This window comes from Ambystoma mexicanum, chromosome 8 (assembly GCF_040938575.1).
Source record: "Ambystoma mexicanum isolate Mex_15411 chromosome 8, UKY_AmexF1_1, whole genome shotgun sequence".
NCBI classification, from domain to species: domain Eukaryota; kingdom Metazoa; phylum Chordata; class Amphibia; order Caudata; family Ambystomatidae; genus Ambystoma; species Ambystoma mexicanum.
The window spans coordinates 1,623,668,419-1,623,689,235 of NC_090929.1; the positions used below are offsets into that span (position 1 = coordinate 1,623,668,419).

General features: G+C 46.4%; 1 protein-coding gene across 1 annotated transcript in view; it reads left to right on the top strand.

The window, feature by feature from the left end:
* Window positions 1-20,817, top strand: part of ATRNL1 (attractin like 1) — a 2,575,823-nt gene that overhangs the window by 1,211,637 nt on the left and 1,343,369 nt on the right. The window contains exon 19 of the mRNA XM_069611898.1: window positions 15,966-16,103. Within this exon, the coding sequence (XP_069467999.1) occupies window positions 15,966-16,103 (138 nt within the window). The remainder of the gene's footprint in view (window positions 1-15,965; window positions 16,104-20,817) is intronic.

Here is a 20,817-nt window from a genome sequence, read left to right on the forward strand (position 1 = left end):
ATCGCTGATAGCTTACCTTCTCTCTACTCGAAAGAATGGCTAGATCATGTAACCAGCCGTCAACTGTTGGCTTGGCATCGCTCTTCGAAAACTTCAGAGTCTGTTGTTTTGCTATCAGAAATGCTCTATAAAACCAGAAAAGTTGATCAACAGATAGCAGGATACCCAGTGGGAACAAACCTAATACACACAACCAATGGGAACGAGGGAGCGATAAATCTAAAACAAGCTCCATACGCCGCAAGTCCTCCTCCCAAAAGCTCGCAATTTTACGCAAGACCAAAACATGTGCAAGTAATTTCCAACTTCTATCTTGCAATTCCAGCATGTGTTTACATGCACAAGTTTGCACCGCTTCATTTTCAAAGGCGTCCAGTATATACCATACAGAATTCTTTTTCTAACTCCAATGTTTCTAGTTTCTGAGCACCAGGTTCCGGTGCTATGCAGGCCGAGCTTGGAAAAGAGTAGTCCAGCATCTTAGTTTCCAGAAGCTTTTGCCAAATGAGTGTGGAGCAGAAGTTCCCCACTGCACGAGCAGAACTCGCTGTGAGTCATCCCTGACGCCTATTCTTGCCAGCGACATGGTTGCAGGTGCAAACACTGCTTCGCCTTCAGTCTGGTAACCACTATTCATATTTGCACATGACTGGGCCTTCCCTAAAGAGCTTGTAGATCCTTCCATACTAACAAAAGATTGAGCAATGCTGTGGGAAGCATTTCTTAAAGGGCCAGTTGAATTTGTATGGCACATGTGACAAGCTCCTGACCCTTAACCTTGGTGATGTGGGGGTGGCCAGGGGATCTTTTCCACACTGCTCCCACAGGCAGCACTCAGCCCCCATGTTACCCTGTCAGACAGAGGACATCATCACAAAGGACTCCCTCTTGAGCAGAAATGCTGCCTCTGATGCAGACAGACACCTGGAATTGGTGGCACTGTTTCTTCAATTTCCTCACCACCACAGACCATGTTTGGTCTGTAGCCCAATCTCTCTAGCCATGGACCATGAGGGCAATGTCAAACTGTTCTTTCTGCAAAGGGATCCTCCCCATCTGGCGTGCGAGTGCAACCCTCCCACATAATCACGTGCAACCTAAATGACTGGTAAACTATCCCGAGGCTTGCATCTAGTTGGCTACTATAGACGCATATGGAGCAATGTTATTCCCGCCTCCCTCGTGCCCCCTTTCGTATAGCATGCATATAGCCAGTCCTTAGCATTCATGTCCGAAGGTTATAGCCGACCTCTGATTCACGGCATGTCATTTATGACCGGATTTGAGAATTGGGCAAAGGACTCGCGATGAGTCCTCATTATATTACGGAATCTAAACCCTGGCTGATATGTCGCTTGTTAGTCACAGGATCAGCATACTGGCTTTTTTACTTGCATATATAAGGGCAAGAGGGGTATATCCCAACCTGATTAAATACATATTCTTCCTGTGATAGAGATCAGAAATGTGGCGTGGCGGCATGTCTTTGGATGGCCCCTCGGTCCGGGAGACCATTGCATTCCCAAGCTTTACTCTCTAATCGGATGCTCTTTAGTAACTTATGGATACCCTTAGGTCCTCTCCTTCTCCGATAGAACCTACCTACTCTTTTTTTCAATTTCAATGAATCATCAACACAACACAATAAATGACATAGGGTTTGGTCAATTACACCTTCTACTCAATGAAACAACAATAGCATCTATATCATCACCTTACAGCTATTAATTACGATGCATACAAATAAACCAACATTCTATCTACATTACATCCCAGCCCTAACCTTGATTACAGTGTTGTTGAGATATTTAACACTTTATTCCCAATGGCGTCTTGAGCTAGCAGGGTTACGGACAATAGAGAAAGTTGCACCTTTTCTGAAGCACGCTACCTGACTAGCCTTAAGTGACATAGGACAGAAAGCCTCCAGGAACCAATTCAAGCTTTTGCTCTTACACCCCAAAAAAGATCCTAATGGGTTTCCAGCTTCAGTCACCCGTTGCAGTGCCCACCACACACCTAGTCTTAATATTGGAGTGGTTTGTGTTAGGGTGTGTTATTGGGTCTTGTATAGCATGATCGCTGCTATTTTCATGGTGTCTTCAGATCCTGTAGGAAAAAGCGAAGGGGTAGGGCATGGTTTAGTAGGAACAGAGAGGGCGGGGTACGGTTGCTTTGCTGCAAGGTTGCAGTGTGCAGATCTGTGCGATCGGGGCTCTGCGTGGTGGGTGCATTTCTAGAGGTCTTGCAAGCTGCCTGCAGCAGTGGTCTGTGGGCCCCTGATGCGTACCTCCGGTAACTCGAATAGGGCAGTTTAAGCTGAAGTGTGGAGTGTTTAGTTGGTGCATCTGTTTGGGGTCCCTGTGCTTTTGCGGGTGGTGTGTGGTTTGAGCAAGTTTCATCATGTCTAGGCAGGATCTACATTGGCTTCCAGTGAAAAACAGGATCCTGTATGAATCTTTGACCTTAACTCATAAATGCCTCGGTGGATCCGCACCGAAGTATCTAGCAGGGCGGCTTCAAACGGATCCTACCAAGAGAATCCTGTGATCTAATAATACCCATCTTTTCACGCTATAAACTCCAGAAATACAAGGGTGCCAGCTTTGATTGCTGCCCCCCCACCACCCCAATCATGGAATGAACTACCCTGGGCTCTAAGATGAAAACCTTGTTGGACGCTTCAAAAAAGCATTAAAATCGCATCAAGGAGTAGATTAGTTCCCCGTATCACAGGTGTTCCATTCTGACAGCTACGACCCGCTGCTTTCCTACCTTGAGTTTGTCTGTTCGTCTGTCTTGGTTCTCTGTGCGCTCGGAGGCGCTTTATGAAAAGAAAAGTCTCATGAGCTTAGCTTAGAGAGATGTGTCTCAGGGTGCTCTTGGTCCCTTTGGTGGCCTCTCGTGTTTGTTTGCCAGGGTTGTGTGTTGCGATGGGGTGTGGGTTGAGGTTGGAAGATTAGAGGGGGGATTCACTTCGGGTGCGATAATATTGTGCAATTCCATCCGATTGTCCTCTTTTGATTGGACCGCGGATGTGCAAGTCTATATGGTTGAAATCTTATTTGTTGGACAGCAGTAAAACCAGCTTGTAGACTATTTCCTAATTTGGGTTTTTATGTTCATTGATCGTTTGGGTTTGAGGTATTTCTGCCTGGGTTGTCTTGTTCAGCTTTAGGTAGGTGTCTTACTGACGGGTTGGCTTGTCCCATTTCCCCATATAGGTCGTCTTTGTGGTCTGGCCAGTTTATTGACAAATATAACATGATGCAATATAATGTATATCATAATCCTAGCCTCATGTGAGTGAGTGTGGACATGTGTATAGCTTCTATTGGAAAATTAAGGTCCGATCAATGGGTGAGAGAGATTACACTGAGTCTCCTACACGTATATGTCCCTTCCACATTGATTTTCAGCTTGAAAGAGACTCTTTAATCTGCTCTCAGGATTGTCCTTTCCAGAGCACTGTATCTCTCTTATGAAGCCAATGGTGCTTCTGTTAAACAATTGAGACTTCAATATTGAATCCAGCTTCTTCCTAACCTTGAGTAAATTATTGACTGCATTATTTTGGTGATTGGTACTGTGCCACAGCAGTGGGCTGGACACCATAATCCACGCGGTAGCCTCAAACTCTTTCCAGGTCTCTTTTCGTTGGGCCAGATTCTAGGCCAAGTCATTGTTTGGCCAAGTCTGAGTTAAGCAACCGTGGAAGGCACGGCTACGCAGAGGGGGCATTTACGCTGTGCGTGAAGGGTATGCGTTTAACGGGCTCCCGCTGCCTCCACCTAATTGCAAGCGCAAAATATGACTTTCAATTAGTTCCCATTGGTTGGGTGGCTTTAATTATTCTGAGGGGAGATGCGCGACCTTCCCGCGCGGCGGAACCGTCCGCATCCCTCTTCCCTTTCTGTTCGCCATGAGTGGTGCGGCTACCTCCAACCTCCCTCCCCGCTGCTCCACCGGCTGCAGAAGGTGAGGCAAAGCCAGAATACCAGGCCCATAAATCACGACTCCTCGTCCCTGTCATCGCCGTGGAAACCATACGCTGTAACGCCTCATTATTGACCTTTTATCAGGTTATTAGCCCGAGCAGATGCCATTGTTTGAGATGGGGTGCAAAGGGGGGGCTGGGAGGTGAGGAAGATGATTGCTTCGATTTGAAAGCCGCCGCCATCCTCACATCGGAATGGATAGCGCGTCTCGGTCCTTTCATTTAAATTCGCTTTTATCAACCTTCATGAGCGGGGCGCCAGCTATTATGCTTGAGGATGATGAATCATTTACACCAGGCAATTTGTTTTGTCCTTTTATTTTTTTTCTCTTGTGTGTGTGTTTTATTTATTATTTTCCGCCTCCCGTCTTATCCAGTCGATCTGGAGAATGTAATTACGCCGCCCCGCGATTGTGGAATAATGTCCTTATCCCGTGTAGAACAGAAGCCTTTCCTCTCTTCTTTATGAAATTGACAGAAGGGGCGGGTGGGTGGAGGGCGGTCGGTTTACATGGTTTGGATGAATAATTTGAATAAACCTGAGATTTGAAGATCAGGTCTTGCATTCAATGTTCACTTTGTATTCCGCTTGGCTAGGCGCATGGTCAATTCCTCTGGCTTGTTATGGGGCCTCGCTGGGGAGGTTAGTGCCCAGCGCACTTTCAAGGGCACCACAAATTGATGTCTATGTGGAACACAACACCTTCCCTGTCACTTTCCAAGTTGTGTTTCACCAATCCTTGAACATGATACTGAAATGTTCCCTCCAGACTAAAATTCATCTTTTTGCAGTCGAATAGTAATTGCTCCCATAAAGAACCCAATGTCCCAGTCTTTTTGGTTGTATATCAGCACTTCCTATAATGGCCTTTGTTTTTCTGCATGTACGATTTTCCCCCTTATGTGTACTGCATCACAAAGAGATGAAACGATTTGCCCAGGATCACATGATTTTGGTGATGTGAACAAGTGAGGATCACAGCCCATTCCTCGTGGTTTTAATCTTCTCCTACATCAGGTTTTACAAAACTAAATTGCAAGCGCACTTTACATTAGTGCTCCTGGTGACAATGTCCCTTGCCTAACCCTAGTTTCTGGCGTATTATGGGGCCATGGAAGAGGGAGAATGCCTGGCTCTCCCTCACAGTGTGGGAGTGGGCCAGGTGTACCGTCACATTAGTCCTGTGACCCTTTTAAGACGGATCCTTAACAGGTTAGTCCTGTGGGTCCTTTGTACACAAACTCGTGGCACTGTCCTCTTTCAAGAGACTTTGAAGAAAGTACCCCAGAAATATTAGCCCTAAAGATGCTTTCCATATACACGTCACGCAGTATGGTGAAGCTGGAGCGGAGCCAAGCCCCAGCGGCTCGGCTTCCGGTCGTGGACGTATGCGTGAATCCAGAAAGTAGATGGTGGACTAAGCCGATAAGGGCTCGTTCCATGGAGCCCCGACCAAGCCGGTGAAGTCAACTCAAACCTGAAGTAGTTACCTGCTTGCCACCCGGGCAATCACCAAAGTGAGCCATTCATGCTTCCCAGATGCCACACATTGGGTCCAAGCTGGACCATTAAAGGGGAACACCGGTATACTGGGGAGAGAGAGGCTAGCCGTGGGCAGATAGAATAGTGGAGGGGCAGAGACATGCAAGGCGTTCGGTTCAATGTCATTTCATCGACAGTCGTTATTCCCATGATTTTTTAACAAATATCTTTTAATGAAAAAAAACTCATTGAAATTGATTTCTTGAATAAAAAAAATGTGGGGGGTCCAAACCCCATCCCCTATTGTTATTCACTATTCCCTACCCCCGCTACCCACCATCTAATATACACTTTCCCAACCCCCCGTATTTATTTTGATGAGTTTGTTCGTTAAAAAATATTTGTTAAAAAAAACATTGAAATAACGACTGTCGATGAAAGGACGCTGTACCAGGAGTTCAAGGTGCACTATGAGGTGGAGGCACAGAAGAAGTAGAAGTGCAAGTGGAGGTGTGGAAGGAATAGAAGGTGCAGGATGAGGTTGAGGTGCAGAAGGGGGGTGAAAAGGGTCGGAGGAGGTAGAGGTGCCGATAGAGATGAATGTCAAGGAGGGGGTAGCGCAGAAGAGGCTGGAGTTGGAGGTATCGTGAGAGAGAGAGAGAGAGAGGGAGGGAGAGACAGACCGACACAATGACATGACTAAAGAGAGGAAGGTATAGAGGAGGGCACAAGCTGAAGAAGTATAGACGAAATGGGAACCAAGGAAGGAGGGGGTGTAAGAAAGTCCCTTGAAGGTGAAGGCACAGCAAAAGTCAGAGAGCAAGACAACCTAAGCCGTGAAGGTGTCTCAGAGAAGTGTGAGGAGCAACAAACACGTTGCGGAACATCGAGGCGGCTAGATGACCTCCAGCTGAAGAGACCGCGCTGAGATACAGCGATAGACCCCTAGGCATGAGTGAGCTTTCTTTGGATGATGAGCGAAATAAGGTGGGCTTGGCTCACAAGAGGTTCAGGACCCTTACATACAGAGGTAAGCTAGAACCCAGCAAGGTCCCTAGAGATCCCCCTGTACTCCTTCAGATTTCTGCAATAGAGCCTGGTGCTTCAACATTAAAACCTGCAATATTTGGGTGGCACTAATCTACCTGCTGCCTGCAGGTAAAGACCAACCAGTAAACCTGCCCAGGCACATCGTGCAACTTGTAACTAAGATGTATTGGTGACACTGGGGGAAAACCGGGCCAATTTTTAGACGAACCTTTCGAAGCAAGAAGACTGTGTTTGCCACCGTCACCGAACAGTGTAAATAGTCCCAAAGAAGCCTGTCTGAATCGTATGCATGTGTTGCATCCTCCGTGGAGTCCACTTGTCTTTGTGACACCACACACACACACATATTTATTGTACAATGGGTCATGGGTGTTGCCAGGGTTACACCTTACACTATTGGTAAATGTCATGCACTGTGTTTTGGAGGCGAGCAACATTTTTGTTTAGCTAGTGGATTACAATTTGTTGTTCCTGTCTGGTGGATCTACCAACCACGACTCTGAAGACCACCCGGAGGTGACTCAGGGGGCCGGTTGCCTCAACGAGCCAGTGGATGATAGCAATGGGGGCAGTATTAGGAATGTCCCCATGTCACCCAGCAAACCGCATCATTTTGCATGGAACAACCTAACTAGACCATTTTTTTATGGAAACTTGGGACCTTAATAGCCCTCTGCGGTGTCGGTGGACCCACTGTGGGATCCAGGTGGCTGTAAATTCACTCTCCCTAAAAGATAACCCCCTCTCCCTCTTCCCCAACCCCTTTCTCCCTCTCCTAACCTCCCCTCTCCCCCTGTCTTTCACCCCCTCTCTTCACTTGTCTCCCTACTTCTCACCCTCTCTCCACTCTCACTTCCTCCGGGATCAATCTCTGTTTTCTCTTCCTCTCACTGTCCCTCCAGTGTTCTTCCTTCTCCTACTCTTGATCTCTGATACTAGTCACGTGCCGCTCCTCTCTACTACTAATCTTTGCCCTCTCCATTCCCCTGCCCGCTACACACCACCCCAACTATCACACTCTTGTTTACTTACTCTCCTACGCGTCCCCCCAGACTCTCACTGAACCCCTTCACTGTGCACACACTCTCAGACCCATGCACCACTTCCTCTCAGCAACTAATACCTCACCTCACACACTCTTTACAATCCTCCTCCACGCTCTACTGCACCCTCCTTCCTCCTCTTGATAGCTTGGTCCACCTCCTTCTCCTTTTATCTCACCCGAATAACCCCGGCTGCCCTTTTTCCAGGATGCCTTTGTATGCGCCTCCTCTCCCTCCCATGTGTCCTGACGTCCACCCGGATCCCAGGGCCAATTACTAGCGTTTTCTTTCGGGGTCGTTTGGTACTAGTATGAGGCTTTAGAAGACCTCAGAAGTTCTGGCCTCTCCTCCAACCAGGGTCTGCCATAGTTTTCCCATGGTGGTCCATGACCAGCACAGTCAATTTCAGAGTTCATTGGTAGGTTTCCTTCGAGCGCGTATCCGCCGGACCTCTGAAATGGCTGTTGGCTCGAATTACAGTCCCTTTCAAAGTCCTTGTTGGCGTACCAGATACATGCCCTGGTCACACTATAGAGAAAAATGGTTCATGTTCTGTTTTCATAGTCCATGAAGTCCCATTGACTCCATTTAGAAATACCAAGAAGCCCCCCAAGCCGATGGAGGTTTGATCCGGAGCCCTCAGCCTTAACTGAGCCCAAGAAAGGCTGGATGGAAACCTTAGCCAAGCATTTCCCTCCAAACACTGGGACTTCTATCTGTGACCCTTGCCCAAAGACTAACCCAGGGCGAGGGTCTATAGCAATATAAAAAGGCTGTTCTACAGAGAGAGTGTGTGTAGGACATTGGAGGAAGTGGCTGCAGTTTGGCTTTGCCAGGAGAGCAGTTTAGAGGGCAGGAGCGCTCAAAGATCCTGTGGCAAGTCAGACTCAGGAGACGAACAAGAGGTCATTGTAAAACCGTAAAGTTGTATTGAACTTAAGAGGGCGGCCTATTCTAACCCTAGTGCAAATGTAGATAGTGGCAAAATAATGCCGTTGTCTGTCCGAAAGCTTAATCTAATTTAAGGGAATCTGTAGTTAAAACCAAAAAATGAATGGTAGATTTATTCGAATTTTGTACAGCCAAAAATGTTAAACCAATCTACCATTCGGTACGATTTTAGTGAACAAGGGGAGCAGGGATTTTGGGGGTGTCCCCCGCACCTTTGTTCACTACAATCGCGCTGCAACCTAAATAATAACGTTTTTTTTATTTAAAAAAAAGGACCATGCAGCGCCTGTTCCCATGCACATAAGTGAAGGGAACTAGCGTTGCAGTGGGTTGGCAGAAGGTAAGTAAGAGGGTGGGGTGGGCGAGTTGTCAGAAATGTCAGGACAGCGGGAGACAAAACCAAAAGCTATTTCGTTTTTTTCTCCCTCTGACATTTCTACTTCGATCAATTCATGGACATTCCATTTAAGGTTCCATGTGATAATTCCGCCCCAAAAATATTGCGATACAAAAATATATTTTTGTGGCAAAATTCACAATGGACCCTGCGGGGGACACCCCAGCATCATTTTTTTAATGTGCGGGGGACACCCCCGCAACCCCTGCTCCCACATAATATCCCCAATAAAAATATTGTCTATGGCGAACCAAACGGCCATATTTACGGCGATATTTTTGTTGGGGATATTAATACCTGATACCCAATTTAAATACTGGCCTACCACTAATACAAGAAGGACAGTATAAAGTTGACCAAAACATGCCTTCTACAGTGCCGTTTCCTCAATGGCTGAAGTGGTGGCTGGCTTCCGACCCTTACCCAATTGTTCCGCTATAGTCTTCCACTACTTGTGTCTGGCGGGATAGTTAAAAATTTGGACAATTTTGTCTTATGTGACTTTGTTTTTTGAGGATAGCAGTCTTTAAAGGGCCTCATCGCGAGTTGGGCAGTATCCCAACTGGGATACCACCCAACTTTATCTGCATAAGCGCCCACCCGTTCGGCGGTTTTACCGCCGGATCACAGGTTGGGCGCTAACCATTACTCCCCATTCCCCATTGGGCCCATTGGACCCAATGGGCAATTTTTGTCGCAAATTACCGTGCGGTAATACCGGCGGCAGTAATTGCGCCGAAAATGGGCATTTTTCCAGGGGGTTTAAGGGGTAAATACACCAGACTCGAGATTGGGCGGACACTTAAATGTGGCAGTAACACCATTCCCACCACATTTAAGGGCTACCGCCCAACTCGCAATGAGGCCCTTTGCCTTTAAAACACTGAGATGGTGAGTGCTAGACTCTGCAGTAGTGATTCTTTCACTTAGACCTGGGGTCCTGTGTTTCTTACCCTGTCTTCGGGTCATTTGGCTTTCACCCTGCCAAGGTTTCATTGGTGTCTCACCCTGCTGTGAGGCTTTATATCTTTCTGGGTTCGGCTGGCATTTACCCTACCAAGAGCTCTCGAGTATCCCATCCCGCTGTGGGCTATTGTGTCTCTCACCCTTCTTGGGGTTGTCTGGTGTTTACCATGTCAAGGGCTCTCAGGATTCTCACCCCGCTGTGGGTTATTACCGGGACTTCCTGCCCTACTCCCTGCTCCCAGGAAGGCTGCGTACCTTCTGTATTGTGCCACCATCCCTTGGAGGATGTGGTCGCCTAGGCTGTCATGGGACCACAAGTCGATCCCTCCATCTATTCCTGTGTCGTCGTCCTCTTCGGCCTTAGGTTCTCAAGCTTGTCAGCAGTGTGGATTGTGGGTATCAGTTCCAATTTACTTGGTTGGGTAGTGATTTACTATCCGTTCGGTCGGGGTGACTGACTCCAGTCTGACCTGCAATCATCAGCGTTCCACTGACTCCTTTCCTGCTCTGCTCCTAACACCTTCCACATCAGTATTTTGCTTAGCTTCCCCCAGGTGGATGTTCCGCCTCGCGTCTCGCTCCTGTGGACTTCCACTGCAGGTACCTCTCTCTCTGATATTGTCCCTTCAGTGCTTTTATAACTAAAACCCTGGCAGGAGAGCAAAACAAGGATTGGAGAAAATAGACAGAAACCCCCAGCAAGTGCTGAGAAAACAGGGGAAGAACCCCCCCTTTTGAATTGTGGACCAAATGGGAAGAAACATATCCCTTTCTGAAATCAGGGGTCCAGAAAACGAACTGTAAAGTGTTGTGGAATCGGAGAAAACTCAAGAGAAGACCCATTCTGCTTGGGATTGTGGAATTAAGTGAAATGGAGAAAAATCAAGGGAAGGGACATCCCCCTCGGAATTGTGGAATAAAGAGAAAGTGTTGTGTAAATGGTGAAAACTCAAGGGAAGAGCCATCCTCCTTGGGATGATTGTGGATATATCCTAAAGTGACATTGTGGATAACCAAAAGAAGCCTAGGTCGAAGGGAAGGTCCCTTCTCTGTTGGAACTTTATTTATTTTTCTTTTCTCCACCTTAGAGACGTAATGCCTGATTCACAGAACATTTTTCTAGGGGATTGTGCCATTATAAAATGCTTCTGTGAATCAGGTCCTTCATGTTTGAAGCTTCGGAAGAAAGCTGCAGGTGTTCAGCAAAGAGACGTTCCCATTTTAGGTTATATTGAGGTTAGTGTGTGAGGGTCAGATTAGGATTTTGGACACGGGACAGAGGACTCTTTTTGCTTTAGACGTCCTGACACAGACGTTCCTTAGTTTTGTTGATGCAGGGAAACCCCTCTTAGGTAGGATTTCCCCAACCACTCTTTTTATTTTGATGATAACAGTCTTTATTCAATACAAAACTTGTTATTATGTCTGAGTCTTACTCTTGATCGCTGACAGGAGATACACAGAGAGATATGTTATGTTAATTTTATGTTTATGTTAATTTCATTTGTAGCGTACACCTAGGGGCAACAGCAACATCTCCCTAGCCTAGAATCAAAAAGTTTTAAGATGATGACGGAATTGCAGATGATTTGTAATAACCCGCTGGCTGACCGGGCGGCCATTCCACACTTTGCTAGCAGCCACTGAGAAAGCCCTCCCCCAAACCCCAGCAGAGACAAAATCTGGACACCACAACCATACAATCATTGCCAGAGCAGAGAGCCCTTCCAAGAATATAAGGTAGAAACGTGTCCAGAAGGAAGTCAGCTCTCACCTGATAGTATGCACAGTGGACCAAACACCAAGACTTGAAAAGAATTCTTTTGGCCACTGGGAGCCAGTGGAGGAATTGTAAGACCCGGCTGATGTGGGAGCCGTAGGGAGTGGTGGTAGCCACAAAAGCCAGAATATTATGCAACAGCTGAAGTCAATGAATCAGGCCGATGGGCTGGACCAGATACAGAGCATTTCAATAATCCAGGCGACGTAATCCAGGCAACTGGTGACAAGTGAGGCTACTACTGCTCGATGCAGGTGGGCAGGTAAAAAAAAGAAAGACCTTGCGAGACACCTCCAGCAAGAAATGACCTGTTTTGCACTCTGCACTCACCTGGGAGGTCAAGGATGAGAGATAGATGCTGAGATTCTTCACTACCATCACTGGAATAGGAAAATGACCCAGAAGACGACCAAAGATTTGAGTCAGACGCGGAACCCACCACCAGGACCTCTGTCTTGTCCCATTAAGCTTAAGCCAGTTGTTACTGAGCCAACCCTTCATGGCCCCCAGGCAATCACGCAGTCGGGCCGATGCCACTGACTGATCAAGATCTAACTGGACCAGGATCTGAGTGTCGTCTGGGTGAGAGTAACACCTGAACCCGTGAGAGCGGATGAGGCCAACCAGCGCCTGTACATAGATGTTGAACATCATTGGGGACAAGGCAGAACCCTGAGGAACACCACAAGAAAGCATGTGCAAAGAGGATACAAAAGTGGTGGAGCTAGTGATTGGCCTCAGTCAGTTAAGAAAGAGGTAAACCAAGTCAGAACAGGGCCCGAGAGGCTGGCCAAGGCTAGGTGGGACAGCAGAATGGAGTGGTTGACTGTGTCGAAAGCCGCTGACAGATCGAGAAATATCTCGGCAACCGCTTCCCCACTGTCCACCAACCTGGCCAGGTCATCAATAACAGATTCCAGGACACTCTCTGTACCTCTCCCGGGGAGAAACCCAAACTGAAAGGGGTCAAGTAGAGAAGAAGATTCCAGAAAAGGAGAGAAGAGGAGACACCAAAGCCACTAGTAATTTCATGAAGAAGGGAAGCTAAGAAAGTGGACGAAAAATGAGCCAGAACAGAAGCATCAAGTGACTACTTTTTTAGGAGAGGAACCACAATAGCTTGTTTAAGTTCTCCTGGAATACATCCAGATTGACGGGACAAATTGACAGCTTGAGTGACCCATGAAACCATGCCACGGATGATTTCCTTCAGGACACAGAGCGGAACAGGATCAGATGGAGCCGCAGATTTAAGATGACATATGGCCAGACACAGCCTCATTGGAAAACACGGAAAGTTGACCAATTGAAAGCTGGCTCCTGACCCAAACTGTCCAAGTTCAGAGTACTGGTAGCCTGACTCAATAGCATATTATGGCAGACCCCTCCCCAATTCACTGCGGCGTACCTCAGCGATCTTGCGTGTCACCTACACTCTACAACATTTTCACGAAACCACTCTTTGATGTGCTTGACTATCTGGGTGTCTCCTACACTAACTATGCAGACGACACCCAGATACTCATCCCCATCACAGGTGATTATCTAGCTGACACCAAGGCCCTTAACGACGTCTACCTGGTCATCCAAGCCTGGATGGCCCCACACCAGTTATGCCTAAATGACGACAAGACGGAGCTCCTGATCCTGGGCACCGTACAACGCCTGAGCAAACTAGAGACTTCCTATCAGTCATTGACCATAGACGGTAACATCATACGAGTCTCGAAAGATACCAAAACGTTAGGTTTTTACCTCGACACCACCCTATCCTTATCCCGACAAGTAAATGCAGTCAGATCTGCTGCTGCATACACATGCAAACTTATTGCAGCTTGCAGACCGTTTCTCACCACCCCTAAAAGTGTCACACTAGCTAGAACCCTCATTATGGGCGGAATTGATTATTGTAGTGCTCTTTACTTAGGTACCAGCCAAGAGAACCTGAATAAACTCCAAATTACCCAGAACAATGCCGTTCATGCCGCCTTAAACATCCCCTGCAATCACCACATTTCAGAATCTAGAACCAATCTAAAGTGGCTACCTGTCAAGCAGAGAATTTCACTAAAATCACTTGTCCTCACGCACAAATGCTTGGCTAACAAGGCCCCTATCTACCTCTGCAGTCGGGTGTCTCGCCACTCGACCTCCCGACCTCTAAGAACTGCCCAGACCCATTGTCTATCGATCCCTAGGTTTAAACTTCAAAAAGCGGGGGGCTCTAGCTTCCCTGCCTTAGCCTCTAAGCTATGGAACTCCCTCCCCGCCACAATCAGAGCCGAAGACTCAACACATTTAAGGCCAAAACCAAATCCCTGCTTTTTGACCAGCACCAAGACATGCTCTGCGCCTTTGTCTTACATACTCTGGCCCGCTGACCTCTGTTACGATTTTTCTGTGCACCCTATGGGTATATCCACTGTTAAGCCTCAGCAGCACTGAAACCACTGTATTATCTTGTAAATAGAAACTCTGTTAATATTTCTGTTAATGTAATTTTTATGTCTGTATGTATGCATTTCTGTAACTTTGTACAAATTGCGCCCGGATGCCTACGGGCCTGATGGTTTGCGCGTTACAAATAAACAAATACAAATATCCTCAATCTTAGTATGTAAAATATCTGCCAGATCATCCCAGAGTACCTGAGAAGGAGCTGCCACTGCCATACACCAAATGGGGGATGAAAAAGATTTGACCACCGAAAATAGTTCCTTACAATGATTAATCACAGTTTAAACCTGTTGCATGAAAAAGTTCTGCCTGGCAACACAAATGGCCCTACGGTAATTCCTAGAGAGTACACCAAAGGGCATCTTTTCAGCAGGGCTATAAGACAAATCCCATTTGTGTTCTGCTTGCCCTAGTTCCAGCTAAGCTCCCCTGAGTTCCTCAGAGAGCCATGGCTGTGAGGGGCGTTTACGCAAATGAGTGTATTTAAGTGGTGCCATCTGATAGGCCGCCTCAAGAAGCGACTGAGACAGGCTGGTGAAGAACACAGAAGAAGCCATAGCATATTTTAGACTGACCAGTGTCAACAACTGTGCAGAGTCCGCCCCTCGCCAAATGCGCTTCAGTACAACTGCATGACAAAGTAAATTCACTGGGGAAGTACTGGGTACCAAGAAAGGAATTTAATAATGGTCATACAGAGGACCTGCCTCACCAGTAAGACCAAGGTACTAGGATCAGCTGAAACAATCAAATCTAGAATACATCCTTGCTGGTGGGTAGGCTCAAGAACCAGCTGTGATAGGTCTAAGTCAAAAAGTGCTTAAAAAAAAATAAGTTACACCGTGGCATGGGGTAAATTCTTCCTAATATTAAAGTCACCTAGCACAACCAGGTTACAGTAATTGACGTGAAGAGATGCTACCAGTTCAAGAAAAGAATCAAGAAAACTGGTATAGGACCCAGCGGGATGGTAAACAATTAAGAAGAGTGTAGAATGTGAGACAGAAAAAGCCAAGCGCACCAACAGAGCCTCCATGGCCAAACCACGGGACAAAGGAATCAGTGAAAAGTTAAAAGATGCTTTAAAAAACGATTGCAGTACCCCACCCAGACGGGGAGCTACTCTATTTTAATGAATAGTTTTTTTAGTCCTCGGGGAGCATTTGTAGGGACAGTGGTGGTGACATTTCAGAGCCAGGTTTCTGTAAGGCAAACTATGTCTGGACTTCGCTTAAAATATCATGCTTAAAATCAGCATGGGCCACCAGGGAGCAAACAAATTCTTCGAAATATCATTAGCGATCTAGTGAAGGGGATGGAGCGATTATAGAGAGAGATTCCAATATAGATCTACAGAGATATATAAAGTTCTAGCGAGATACTGAGAACGAGAGCACAATGCTCAAGTCAATGCCCTTACATCGTTTACGTGTCTGTATGTAATCCTGAGGTAGAGTGCATGCCCCCTGTAGTCTTGGTGAATAAAGTACTGAACGTAAAACAAAAACAGCACAATCCTACTAGTGCACACTTTTATATAAATTGGCTCTTGTTCTATCTGCAACCCACAGAGTGGAGTGCGGTATGGTGACTGCATGTGATTCTAAACAGATGCACACTTTAGAAAAACTACTACTGGTCTTCCGGGTCTTTTGACTTTGTTTAGATTGTCATGCTTTGCATAGATTAGCAATCCGTGTTGTTCTCTGGTGGTGGTTTGCAGTTGGTACAGTTGCACATATACATGCTGTAGAACTGCCTCACCCACTTGTAAGTCTGTTGTCTATTGAGATAAACTAGGTCATGATTTAACACAACCCGTTTTTTTCTCCCCATTCTAGCTTGTCAGTGCAATGGGCACAGCACATGTGTCAATGGCAACGTATGCGAACAATGTAAAAACTTGACAACAGGAAAGCAGTGTGAGTCCTGCCTGGTGGGATACCATGGGAACCCAACCAATGGCGGAGAGTGTGAGGGTAAGTTCTTGAATTGTGTTTTCTGTAATGACAATACTCTTTGCTTATGTGTCCTCGCCCTATCAATGGAAACATATTATTTCCTGTTATCTCAAGAAGGTTGCAATGTTTCCAGTTTTTGTATGAACAGGCTTGTTTGACTTTCCAAAGTATTGCCCAGACTGTTTTCTTTGTTTCTCTTACGCTTTGCCTGTATAGGGCAGAGGAAGGCTCCAAACATTTTGAACAGAGATGGTAATATTTGGAAATAATGACTGGCCTGGGATCTTGATTTCTTCAAAACGTTAGTTTATTTATTTCCATCTAGTAATATATTACATGCTACACTTGATCACGAACCCTAGAGCAAGTTGGCTGGAAAAATCAAGAAGTGATAGGCGGTCCATGAGAACAGATCACAGTACAGCTAGACAGATATTTAAAGGCCTGTTTGAGCAATTGCGTCAATAACTAATGTGTATACATAATTGGTGCCGTCTACTACGTGCTGCCTGATCATGGTTTGTGGTATTGCCAGCTCTCTGCCTGAAGAGATGAGGAACTCTTAAGATCTTGATTGTTAAAGCTATTGGCCCTCATTAGGACCCTGGCGGTAAGGGGTTTACGCCAGCGTTAGCTGCGCCGACCCCTTACCGCCAACTACGAGTTCCCAAAGCGCCATGGTCACTTTTACGCCCGCTTTTTGCGGGCGTAAAAATCCATGGCGCTATGGGACCTTGGTGTTAATTACGCCACCGTAATGTACGGTGGCGTAATTAACGCCTTCCCCACTCCCATTGAGCCCTATGGGGCCGAAATGGGAATGGGGAAGGGTAAATGGGTCAATGGGGACTTACCGCCCCGCCAACCTCGGAATGGGGCGGTAAGTCCGCCATCCGCCATGGCGTAAACGGACTTTACGCCATGGCGGAAAAGTCCGTCGATGGCGGAAAAAATCCGCCAGGGTCGTAATGAGGGCCATTGTCATTTAAGCATGAGTATTATTGGGTGCTGTTTGAACACTGGTGGTGGTCTCTTCTCTATAGTTCCTGATCACCAGTGTTCACTAAGACGCAGCTCATATAGGTTGGGCAATGTCTCATGAGTTTTATGATCAAGGTTGGCAATATCTTGAGTCAAGAACGTCCCAATGTTGTCTGGGGAAGTTTGCCATTTTGTGAACGTGTACATTCTATTAAGAACTGTTTAAACAGTGTGGATGTTGTTTCCTAAGCACTTTCTTAACTGGGTTGACGTACACTTGAAGCGATGTCTGGTCAACATTTACAGTGTCTCTTAAGTACTGCAGAACATGTTTTCAATATCTTACAAGTGAAGCATGGATTTGATTGGTAAATTGACTCCTGAACTGTCTGCAGAGAGTTCACAGCAACTTCTAAACTTGTGGCCCTCCAGATGTTGGGGCCTGTGACTCCCATGCACCCTCATCATTGACTATGCTGGCTGATGCTTCTGCGGTTTCTAGGGCAAAGCACCAGGAGAGCATTCATGTGAGCATGGATGCTGGTGAATGTAACTAAGCCCTGTCTAAACTGAGCTGGTAAAACCACCCTAAAAAAGTTTGAACAGGGTTGGTGGTAGGGTCTACACAATGTCTGAAGTGTACTATAACTATTAAGCAGTCTGAAAACATTTGGCAATATCACCTCTTTTTGTTGGAATTGTGTATGTGTATTAAATACATCTATAGAAGAAACATTTAATTGTAACATTGAATTTTTCTCTTATGATTCTATGGGGTTCTCTAAGATGAAAGAAAAATGGCAGAGATGATACCTCAATGAATCTGCTACTGGAAAGGATACTATGTTAATCAACCATCATGGGTCGGAATTAGGATTAGATTATGTTGTAGGTCGGAAGAAGGAAACAGAGCCGTTTTTGGCATTCTTGCAAAAGTTTTATTCAAATAATGAGTGAAAAGGCCTTACTATCCCTAATCCGTGGTTTTCCCAGCCTAACTAAATTAACTAGGGTGCTTGTCTTCTGTTCTGAAGTCCAAAGCCAACAGTCTGTCCTCTGTCCAAAAGCAAGCTACACTGACCCTACAAGTAAGACAAAATAACTAAAGTCCAGGAGAATGACTTCCTTCTCCTGGATAGGCCTCCCCAGACTTACTATACGATCTTTAAATAGCGTTTAGCTATCTCTTGCATTAGCATGGTCAGTTTCTTTAGGGGACTTTTCCAGGTCTTTGGCTCCCCTTTGTCTGATCTTTGTAAGTGTCTCTTCTGTGTATTCTTGGTCTTTGAACTTCTCTGGTTATACCTTTCTCAAGTTTCTCTGAAAGTCTCTTTCTCCGTTCTTTATGGGGAAATAAGGTCCCTTTTTGTGTTTTTTCTGTTCCTCATAAGCTTATGGTTCTTTAACTCCTCTTAAGTAAGATACCTGATATCAGGATTCTCCTCTTCTGGTTTACTGATTTTCTCTTTGGGGTAATTATTATAAATCCAATAATGATTCTTATGTTCTGGGACTCCTTCTAGATTACTGAGACAAGTAGGATGATTCTCACTCTCTTGGTTCTCTTTTGTATCACTGGGACGAGTAGGATAAGTCATGTAATAGGCCTCACTCTCTTTACTATTTCTCGTATCACTAAATCGAGTAGGATGAGTTCTGGGATGTGTTTCTCTTTCTTAGATCTTTGTCGTATTACTGGAAAGAGTAGGATGAGACCCGTGACGGGGTTCGCTCTCTCTGTTGTTTCTCGTATCACTGGAACGAGTAGGATGAGTCCCGAGATGTCTTTCACTTTCTCTGTTCTTTCTCGTATCATCGTGATGAGTAGAAGGGGTTCCATAATGGGTTTTACTCTCTTCGTTCTTACTTATATCACTGGGATGAGTAGGAGGGAGTCCTGTGATGGGGTTCACTCTCCTGATTCTTTCTCGTATTACCGAGATGAGTAGAAGGGGTGTAATGATGAGTTTCATTCTCTTGGGTCTTGTATCACTGCGATGAGTAGAAGGGAGTCCTGCGATGGGTTTCACTCTGTTCTTTCTCGTATCACTGGGACGAGTAGGATGAGTCCTATGTTGTGTGTCCCTCTCTCGGTTCTTTCTCGTGTCACTGGGACGAGTAGGCTGTTTTTACTCGTTAAGCCTGTGTTCCTAGCTGTGATGCAATGGAGCTCCGCACAACAAGCGGATACAGTAATAGATGTCACAGCAGGGCGGGCAGGACATACTAATGACTGGACCCAGAAAGCATAATTTCCGTTTTTTATTCACACAGTACAGAAAAAAAGGTAAAGCAAACCTCTGGACCACCAACAAAACCCATTCTTTCTCCCTTAATCCCTGGGTGATTTTTGCTCCTTGGCCAACTACCTAGAAGCAGTCTTTCCTGCGTCTGCTTGCCAGGGCTAGCTTCCAAAAGACTCTCTGCAAAGTCCAAGTCTGGGTTGAATCCCTGGGACCCCAATTTGATGCACCTATGTATCCCCTACAGCATATTCAGGTAGTACTAAATCTTCTCGAGGGTTGGGAGTGGGAGATGGGTGCTTCCACCACCACTCTACTTTCAAGGCCCCTCCTTCACCTTTCAGGAAGTACCTTATGTCCCTCCAGCTTTTAGAATCCTTACTGCTCTGTCCTTCCTGCATCTGTCTTGTGCTACCTACCACCTTTTCCACTTGACTTGGGCCAACTCGGCGTCCTGTTCCCTTTCTCAACTTCTTCACCTGTTCTCACCTCCTTCAGCTCTCCATCTCCTCCAGGGTGTATGCATTTCTCCAAACTGGCCCACCTCCTTCTCCAAGAATCACCACCTCCTCCTGAGGTTACCTCAACCTCTTCCAAACTTTCACTTCCTCCTCCTGATGTTAATCTTCTTCTCCAATCTCTCACGACCTTCCCTTGATGCTCTTTCCTCTTCCTCCAAATCCACACCAGCTCCTTTTGTTGCCTTCTCCTGCTTCAATCTCTCACCACCTCCTCCTGATGTTACTCTCCCCTTCATTTTCTCACCGCCTCTGCCGGTTCTACACCCCATCCTCCTCCTTACTCTATCTCCCCCTCTCACCTCTATGCGTCTCTCTTCTTCCACCATCATCTTCCACCATCGTTCTAACACTCTCCAAAGTCCTCCAAATGTATACCGCACCTGATCCAATAACTCACACCCTGAGAACGAGCTGTATGGCTGAAATAAGGTGATTTGCCCCTCGCCCTGGGTGGGACTTGTGTTCAGGGCGGGCCTGCACGTGTGGTCGCCCAGAGTTTGAAGACTGGATTTGGTTGTAGCCTCAAAATTCCTGTGGGTGAAAATGAGGATGAGATGCGCAACCTAAATATATATATGAACCCTGCGAGCCGTCTTATATCCCATGTCTATATTTTCAGTTCCTAAGAGAATAACCTAGGAGAGGAACAAGCTTGTATGGGACCGCTTGTAAGTGCAGCTGGGAAGGTGTGGGGTTGCTTAAACCCTGTTGTTGGGCTCCCTGTAAGGTCTGTGTTTGTTTGGGGAATCTGGGGGCAGCAAACATCATGGGGCTTATGCAGGTCTGGCTTGGGCGACTAGCGAGCACCATGAGTGGTCTCCCGTTATGTTTTTGGAGTCCTTCATCAATCGATTAGCGACTTGCGTACAGTGACCAACCCCAGCTGCGTGATGGGTCTCCCGGGTGAGTGACCTGGGGGGATACTCTCCATTGTGCCCCCAGGCACATCATTCACCCAATTGGAGAGGTACTCACCCCCCACACCTC